This window comes from Benincasa hispida, unplaced genomic scaffold (assembly GCF_027475165.1).
Source record: "Benincasa hispida cultivar pf3 unplaced genomic scaffold, pf3_genome.v1.1 HicScf698, whole genome shotgun sequence".
NCBI lineage: Eukaryota > Viridiplantae > Streptophyta > Magnoliopsida > Cucurbitales > Cucurbitaceae > Benincasa > Benincasa hispida.
In genome coordinates this window covers 10,365-20,251 of record NW_028326820.1, presented here as the reverse complement: position 1 = coordinate 20,251, position 9,887 = coordinate 10,365, and the positions used below count along the sequence as shown (strand labels likewise).

The 9,887-nt window shown below is 36.4% G+C and overlaps 1 protein-coding gene across 1 annotated transcript; it reads left to right on the top strand.

The window, feature by feature from the left end:
- Window positions 1-1,096: 1,096 nt before the first annotated feature.
- On the top strand, window positions 1,097-1,567 carry LOC150030008 (uncharacterized). The gene has a single exon (XM_090310166.1). It carries the CDS (start codon window positions 1,097-1,099, stop codon window positions 1,565-1,567), a length of 471 nt encoding a protein of 156 aa, XP_090166292.1.
- The last annotated feature ends 8,320 nt before the right edge of the window (window positions 1,568-9,887 follow it).

The window sequence follows — 9,887 nt, the reverse complement described above, 5'->3', positions numbered from 1 at the left end:
GATTGAAAAATTCAAACATTCTTGTTGGGGTTAAAAGTGATAGTCCACACAGACCACTCTGCGATAAGATATTTGATGACCAAAATAGATGCGAAGCCTAGACTAATCCGATGGGTTCTCTTACTCCAAGAATTTAATATGGAAATAATCGACTGAAAGGGAACAGAGAACCAGGTCGCTGACTATTTATCACGATTAGAGAATCCAGAAGTGGATCGCATCCAGTCGGAGGTGAACGCCTCATTTCCTGATGAGTAGTTGCTTAAGATTGAAGAACTACCCTGGTATGCAGATATTGTCAACTTCTTGGTTTGCAAGAAATTCCCTGAAAACTACACATCCCATCAAAAGAAAAAGCTCATTCATGAATGCAAATTTTACTACTAGGACGATCCAAATCTCTACAAGAGGGGACCATACCAGATATTGAGACTGTGTTCCAGAAACTGCTTTCCATCGCATATTGTTTCAATGTCATGAATCACCCTATGGAGGGCATTTCAACGGACAGCATACAGCAGCGAAAGTTTTGCAATGTGGGTATTATTGGCCCACTCTATTTAAAGATGCACGAGAATACTCCATGAAATGCGATAAGTGCCAACGCACTGGAAGTATTTCAGAAAAAAATGCGATGCCAATGAACATCATTTTGGAGGTGGAGTTATTCGACGTCTGGGGAATAGATTTCATGGGACCATTTCCATCGTCAAATGTTCATAAATACATTCTATTGGTTGTCGACTATGTTTCCAAATGGATTGAAGCTTTTTCATGCGTTGCAAACGATGCGACAACGATCTCTAAGTTCTTGTAGAAAAACATCCTCACTCATTTTGGCACTCCACGTACCATAATAAGTGACGAACGGACCCACTTTGTGAATCGCATTGTTAGTAAACTATTGATCAAATATAATGTCCACCATAAGATCGCTACTACATATCACCCCCAAACAAACGGACAAACAGAGGTTTCTAACAGAGAAATTAAGTCAATCTTAGAGAAGGTGGTGAACCCATCGCGGAAGGATTGGGCCATGAAACTGGATGATGCCTTGTGGGCATATCGAATTGCTTATAAGACACCCATAGGCATGTCACCATATGTGTTGGTGTTTGGAAAGGCTTGTCATCCGCCGTTAGAACTGGAATGTAAGGCGATGTGGGCAATTAAAAAACTTAACTCTGATCTTAAGGCTGCAGGAGAAGAGAGAAAACTTCAACTACTAGAGTTGGATGAGTGGAGATTACAAGCGTATGAGAGTTCCAAAAATTACAAAGAACGCACCAAACGATGGCATGATAAACGTCTTTACAAGAAAAACCTCAAGGCAGGTCAAAGGGTATTACTGTTTAACTCTAGGTTGTGTCTCTTTCCTAGAAACCTGAAGTCGCGTTGGTCTGGGCCTTTCATAATCAAGGAAGTATTCCCATATGGAGCGGTGGAATTGACCAAAAAATATGGGAGCAACACATTTAAAGTGAATGGACAAATAGTAAAGATGTATCATGGAGGAGATTTCCAATGCGAGAAAACCTCCATTGACTTGGGTAAGCCAGAATAAAGAAGAAACACTCAGTCCCTGCGATGATAAGCAGCATACATTCATCAGGGACAAAGTACATCCTTTTGAGTATCCTTTTGTTTTTCTTTTAAGAATCTATTTTACTTTCGACATATTTATACTTTTTATGATCGTCAACTCTTTTCTTCATACTTCTTTCTATCTTTTTTATTTCATCATTTTGATCGCAATAAACGAATGCGACGAATTAATGCGATGGGCTTAAAACACACGATCGGTTGAGCTTCAATTCAAAGAAAAAAAAATCAGCCCATCACAATTACAATATCATCCCATTACAGGAAAGAATGCGATCAAAATGATGCGAGCGAAAAATTAAATTTGGGGGTTATGTTCTTCCTTGCCTCATCTTATTTCAATTTTTTGTACTTCTCACTTTCAATTTAATATTGCTAAATTCTACTATTGTATTCTCTCTCGTTTGGTTCAATTCTGAATTTTTTCTTGCTTTATTTGGTTGTCGCATTCATCCTCTGCCCATTATGACTTCAATGATGAAATATATGCTTCTTTACTTATCTCATGAACTGGTGTCAGAATAATTTCAGGACAATCGATTCACAAAGCATTTCTAAAATTTAGTGGTCTGCCAGCTTGACTTCAAAACTATTTTTACAAAACTTTGAGTCCATCGCATAAATTATTTCATTTTCAACAATGAGGACATTGCTGCATTTTCAATTGTGGGGGGGGGAGGGGGTGCTATTTTCATCCTTGTTATTTTCAGATTTTCAAAAAAAAAAAAAGGAGAAAAATTATATATAACATTAAGATCAAATCTTGCTCGTAGTTGGATGTCCGCATGACACCCATGAGGGCAAGCCAAAACAAAGGTGGGAATCGTGATCAACGCAGAAGCTAAGTGATCACAACTCTGCTGCCAAAAAAAAAAAAAAAAGATGGGCATGTGTTTTGACTGAAAAGACTGCCTCGCTCGTAGTTGGATGTCCGCATGACACCCGTGGGGGTAAGCCAAAACGAAGGCTGGGCACTCGGATTAGAGATCACAAAACTAATATTTGAATCATGCGAAGGCCAAAACTACTTGAACACCCCAATTTGATAAAATTTGAAATAAATTATGCGATGTCCTGGGAAATGAGTAAAGAATTTTTTTTTTTAAGATTAAGCTCGCAGTCCCTAAAGGTTAGAAATATTTTAGGAAGAGATTAGGATAGAAATTAATAAGGCATTGGTTCAGTGATTTGAATAAGCATCATGAGAAGCCTAGGCAAGGTGAAGACGATTGAAATTTTGAGAAATCTTTAGTTTATGCTTGAGGGCAAGCATTGTTTTAACTTTGAGGGTGTGATAACTGGTAGAAATACAAATTATTAAAGCTCAAATTATCAAAACAATAGGAGAAAGTGATGTTGAAATAGGCAATATTACGATTGAATGTGCCAAACTAAAAGAAAATTGTGATCGCTAATGCTCATAGCATAAAAATAGTTAAATTGCATTATTGTGAGCAGGTACAATGTGATGACGCATTTTGAGTTTGCGATCCAAGGGTACCTCAAAGATGATCACATAAAGACCTTACATAAAGGCGACAACATAATATAATGAAACATGATGGGACGTAAAGCTGATAACGGTAAAATAAGAAATTCAGTTGACGGTCGTTGAAGACCATACCGTTGCAAATACATTGAACTTCCGATGACTATCAGACGGCACAATAGGGTATGGAAATTAATGCTTCCCATCCACGCAATCGTTAGTAAGAAGAACTGCTTTACCTAGAAGTCTATAAATACCCAATGTTACCAAACCATAAAGGAGGCATGCGAAGAGGCGAGGCGAAGTCGAGGGAAGGGAATTCGTGAGAAGAGATTAATTTTCGGAGAGGTCGAGAGACTGCCGGAAATAGCACGAAGGAGAGACACCCAACCCTTGCGAGAGCAAGAATATACAATTTGGGAAGGAATTGAAGTGACAAGAGTAGTGTAAAAAGCCAGAGGAAGCAAGACATTGCTTACCTAGCTTGATACTTCTTACACCATTTATTGTTTTGTACTTAAACACTTTATTTGCAAAAATAGAAACTTCATTTCAATTTATGATCAGTCTCTCCACACCATGCATGAGTAAATAAATTTGTGAATGGGTTGAGAAATATATAGCTAGCATGACTTAAGCTATGCACTTTACGCGATCATCTTGTCTTATGTAAGCTTCATTCATCATTTGGAGTACTTAAGAGAGTAGTCTAAAGAGAGAATCTAGGCTTGAGAGAGTCGGATTAGATTGCATAAGTAAGAGTAGAGACTTCGAAATAAGTCCTATCTGCTGCATTTCATACACATTGCATGCATCCTAGAAATAGGAAATGTGGCATTATGCATTGAGAAATGTAGTGCTTAATATTTGTGTATAGCATGATCACATGACTTGTACAATATCTTAAGAAATGCTAGCTAAATCTCTTCTGAAGCCCTTCATCGCATACTTGTTACAATACCACCCTTTCATCGCTGTGCATTTAATTCCATCGCATTAGAAAATCTAAGTTAAATCACCATCTACCTCTTAATCACCATCGCAATAGGATCAGAGAGTCTGTCGCATATAAATTTAGTAATCCCTACGTTTGACTCTATCCTTACTGGGACCCTAAGAAGGCTTATACTTTGGCTTTGTTAGGAAAACTTACATGATCATCGCATCCACACATCCTTTCATCGCATGATAAATCAATGCATCAAGTATTAACCTCGTATATATGTTATTATGAGTTGAAATAGACTCTAGAAGTTGCTTACCACTCACTGAGCTTTGTGAAGCTCATCCTTTTCTTTCATGTTTTCTTCCCATGTAGCGAAAGGTGAGGAGTTCCAGGGTGCTGCTAAGGTCAAGGTCTACCACAACCATAGTTATACTTCTGGGGTTTTAAAGTTGTTGATGTAAACTTTGTAGTTAAGTCTTGGAGTTGTATTCCAAGATCAAGAAGTTTGTTTCAGTCCATAAATGGATCGATTGAGTTTGAAAACCTTTTTCTCTTGACCTTGGGAATCCTTCTGGTTGTTGCATAAAGATGGTCTCCTCAAGATTTCCATTCAGAAGGGAAGTCTTGATGTCTATTTGCCAAATCTCATAGTCATAATATGTGACAATGGACAAGAGCATCTGGATAGATTGTAACATGGCAATAGGTGAGAAAGTCTCCACATAGTTAACTCCCTCAACCTGGGTATAACCCATTTCCACTAGTCTAACCTTGAAGGTTTGCACCTTTCCATCTACACCATTTTTTTCTTTTGTAGATCCATTTGCAACCTATAGGCTTTACCTCATCAGGTTGATCTATAAGATCCCAGACTAAATTAAAGTACATAGGCTCCATTTTGGGATCAATAAATTTTATCCATTCATTTTTGTTTGCATTTTCCATTACTTGTTTATAAGATAATGGATCCTCAACATCGCCATTAGATATGACGGTTAGGATTTTCGTTAAACCATTCCCACTACCTCGAGATTCCCTTAATGGTTGAGGTAGATGTGACCTACTAGATGAACCGACATCAACAACCCTTGTTGATGTACTTGGCTCTTCAACAACTCTTGTTGAAGATTTAGTAGTTTCACTAGAAAGCTCATTTAATACTATTTTAGTTAATGTGGTTTTATTGTAAAAAGGTAGTGTTTGTCGACATAAATACTTTATTATCTTTAGGATCGTAGAAGTAACCACCTCTCGTTCCTTTGAGGTAGCCTACAAAGAGGCATAATTTTGAACGAGGTTCCAATTTCTTAGGACTAGTCTCAAGCACATATGTTGGACAACCCTATATCCTTAAATGATGTAGTGACCATTCTATAATTCGAAAGGCGTTTCAAAAACACTTTTGGATGGAACATAAATGAAAATATAGGCTGCAGTTTATACTACATAACCCTAAAACGAATTAAGTAAATGAGCGTAACTTCTTATAGTTCAAACCTTGTCCAACAAGGTTCGATAACCTTTCTGATGCACCATTCTACTGAGGTGTACCAAGTGCTGAGAGTTGGGATACAATTTTGTTGGGTTTTATGTCCTACAACTCACAGTTTGTTATATGATAAACATTTTCTATAATCAATATACTTATTATGGATTTTATAAATTGTATGAAAGTTTAAATCCAATAAACTAAGACCCTTGACTATTACATGAGTACTTGAACTTTATGTGGAGTTCATAAATAAGATTGGTACCTTATTCTGGTAATACTATTAGATGCAGCCTACTCTGTAGTTGTTACAAAGAGGTATAAAGTGCTACATACGATGTGATCCTAATTGTACATGTTTTGACATGAGAAGTGGGGGCGTCCTATGCAATGAGTTTGCATAAGATCGCACCAAGAAATAAGTCACTTTTACTTTATAACGTTGTTTACTGTATAAGATTGACTATTTCATCTAGATGACATAGGTAACTCGATCTTAATCCTGAGCTAACTATGAGCTCCTGTTTATTCGGGATTATCCTTAGATTTGCATAGGTGAGGGTTGGCTCAATAGTGCCGGCTCAATAAGCCTCCAATTTCAAGGGTAAGACCTAATAGATAGCTGGGGACATAGGATGCAAGATGGAGTTCACACCTACTCGATTTAGGGATAGGAGGAAGGTTGTTCTCTCAAGTACTGAATCTAAGTCTTGAACAAGGGGCCCCACCCTTTCACTGGGCTGAGAGAGTATGGTTTAGTGATTAGATCACAAACCAGTTGTTCATTAGAGGATCAGTAGGAACTTGAGGAATAAGACATAATCTCGGGGGTAAAACAGATATTTGACCCAGCCATTATTATGAACAACCTATGAAGGGTCGACTTGCTGATTATGGTTAAATCATGTGGACAAAATATATCTACAGTGAGGGGAATGCAACTATGGGCTTTAGTGGAGTGACTCATTAGTTAACGAATGTGGGCTAATTTGGTCTAATGAGTTTAGCCAATTAATCTCGGATCGTTGGAGCCGATGATTTGTAGGTCCGCGAGGTCTCTCTACTAGCTCGTAATTAGACTAGCTCTAGAATAACGTGATAAGTTAATTTGAAAAGTTAAAATTAGAATTAAGGAAATTAGTAATTATATGAGATATAATTACATGTTTAATTTGAGAATTAAACGAGATAGGAGAATTTATATTTAAATATGATTTAAATATATAAAGATGGATGTATGTAAAAATTAATTTAATATTTGATATTAAATTAATTAGTTTTATTTGAAAATTATTTTATGAAATTAGTTTTATAAAATTAATAAAAATTTATGTTTTAAAATCAAAATTAATTTTAATGAAAATTGAAAAGTTCGTATAATAACAAATGGAAAAACAAGTTTTTCCATTATCCATCTTCTACTTGCTCACACAAAATCTATCACCATTGCCTTGTGTTACTCCAAGCATGAGTTGCAACTCTCTTCCTTGCATGATAGTCTACAATATATTGAAGAGTTTGGAGTGAATTTCGGGCATGCAATCAAGAGAGAATTTTAGAGAAAATTTGTGCTGAAGAAAGCATTGTTCAATAAGATTGCTCATGTGAGCAATTCTTCATAATCCCTTGATTCAAGCTTGTTTTGAGTCCCACAACTCAATCTAGAGCACTAAGAGAATAATGGGGAAGGTCTTGAGGTGGTCTGCAACAAGATTTGGAGAAGATTGCAGCTGAAGATCATGCTTTGAAAAAGTTCTACAAAGGTATGTCATGAAACTCACTTATTTTCTGCAAGAGCATGCTTTCTATTTTGCCAAAATTAATGAATTAGAGTGCTTAAAGATTCTTCTTGCTTCCGCTATTGTTGATACTTCCTACAATTAGCAACGAATCATATAAGCATTCAATTCGGTTTAATTTTTGTTTGGTGGGTGTTTTATATGAGAAATATGAAATTGATGCACTGATATGGTTTTCTGAGAATTTACATTTTTAATTCTCTTTAATTTCTCTTTTAAATTTGTAATTGGCTCTTGTTTGATGAGCTTTTATGTGTTAGCAAGAGTTTGTAATTTATTTGGAGTCATTAGAGTTGGAATTAAGATGTAACTAAAGAAACAAGTAAATGAGGCCGAGTTGCTGATCCAGTTTTTCAGCTTCTGCTGAAAATCATTGTTAAGGTTCTGTTGCTAAGCAATGGTCTAGTTCCAGGCATTACATGATGTGAGGAAAAGCTAGACGATCGTATAGCAATAGGCGCTGGTTGTTGTGATGTTGGACGTTAAACAATCTGTACCTGCGGGAGCTAAACGATGCGTTCAAATGCTATACGATAGCACTATGCGATCGTTTAGCTTTTGTGTGGGAACTAAATGATACGTTGGATTTTCTATATGATGGCACTACACGATCATGTAGCTGTGATGGGCGCTAAGCAATACGATGAAGTGCTATGCAATAACGCTAAGTGATCGTCTAGATTCGCTGAGCGATCGTGTAGATGCGGTGCTAAGCGATGCGTTGAAGTTTCTATGTGATGGAACTAAATGATCGTTTAGCTATTACGCTGAACGACACGATGATGTTGTATGCGATAGGGCCAAGCGATCGTGTAGCTGCCGTGGACACTATACGATGACATGAAGTGTTAGGCAATGGTGCAAAGCGATCGTTTAGTTCTACCCCAGAGCTAAACGATTGCTCTATGCGATAGGCAAATGACACTTCTCAACACAAGGTGATAGTGTTAGACGATTGCCTTCAACGCTACACAATCGGTCTTAGCAAGACTTTGAGGTTAGACCGAGAGCAACCAGTTCGATCAATTTTCTCGAGGTCCAATCCAGTTCAGCCTTAAAGTATTTTTGGCTGGTCTGGTTCAGACTTATCTAGTCTGGTTCAAGTTGCTTGAGTTCGGTTTGGAGTGGTTCGGGCGATTCAAAGACTGTTTTCAAGCCATTTGTAATAGTTAGGCTTCTGTTTGCTTATTTATGCCAAAACTAAAACCATATCAGTTTGTGTTTAATTATTTATGCATTTGATATATGTTATAATTAATTAAATCTTGTATGCGCATACAGTATACCATTTAGATTTAAAATCCCACTATAGGAAGCATGTTACATGCATTGAAAGTACGTTATAATCTATTATAATATATAGTATCCATGTTAGTGTAGGATTGTATCAACAGCAGCGGAAGACCAAGGATCATCTAAGCATTCAAATTCACAAATTTTGGCATAATATGAAGCATGCTTCTGCAGAAAAATGAGTTTCAAGACATACCTCTTGTAGAACTTCTTCAAAGCTTCTTCTCCAGCTGCAATCTTCTCCATATCTTATTGTGGACCACCTCAAGATCTTCCCTACTATTCTCTTAGTGCTCTAGATTGAGTTGTGGGACTCAAAACAAACTTGAATCAAGGGATGAAGGAGAAAAGCTCACTGTAGCAACCTTGTTGAAGAACCATTCTTCAAACCGAATTTTCTCTCAAACATCTGTAGATTGCATACCCGATTTTCACTCAAATCTCTTCATTATATTGCAGATTAACATGCAAAGAGAAGAGCTGCATGAGTTGCAGCTCATGCTTGGAGAAGACAAAGGCAAGACATTGCAATATGTGTCAGCTAGTTAGGTGATGAATAATGGAAAAATCTGTTTTTCCATTTTGTGATTTTGTTTTCTTTTCCTTTTTCAATTTTATCTAAAAATCAAATTTTGATTTCATAAAATCTATTTTGATTTTAAAAATGAAAAATTAATTAATTTCTAAATTAATTATTAAATAAAACTTAATTAATTTAATATCAAATATTAAATTAATTTTAATACATATCCATCTTTATATATTTAAATCATATTTAAATATATAAATTCTCCTATTCCATTTAATTCTAAAATTAAATATAATTATATCTCATATAATTACTAATTCCCTTAATTCTAATTTGAACATTTCAAATTAACTTATCACGCTATTCTAGAGCTAATTCGTTACGGGCTAGTAGTGGGACCTTGCGGACCTATAGATCATGGGCTCCAACGATCCGAGATTAATTGACTAAACTTATTAGACCAAATTAATCTCCATTCGTTAACTAATGGGTCATTCCACTAAAGCCCATAGTTGCACTTCCCTCACTGTAGATATATTATGTCCACATGATTTAACCATAATAAGCAAGTCCACCCTTCACAGATTGTTCATAATAACGGTTGGGTCAAATATCTGTTTTACCCCCGAGATTACGTCTTATTCCTCATGTCCCTACTAATCCTCTAATGAACAATTGGTTTGTGATACAATCAACAAACCAAACTTTCTCAGCTTAGTGAGAGGGTGGGGCCCCTT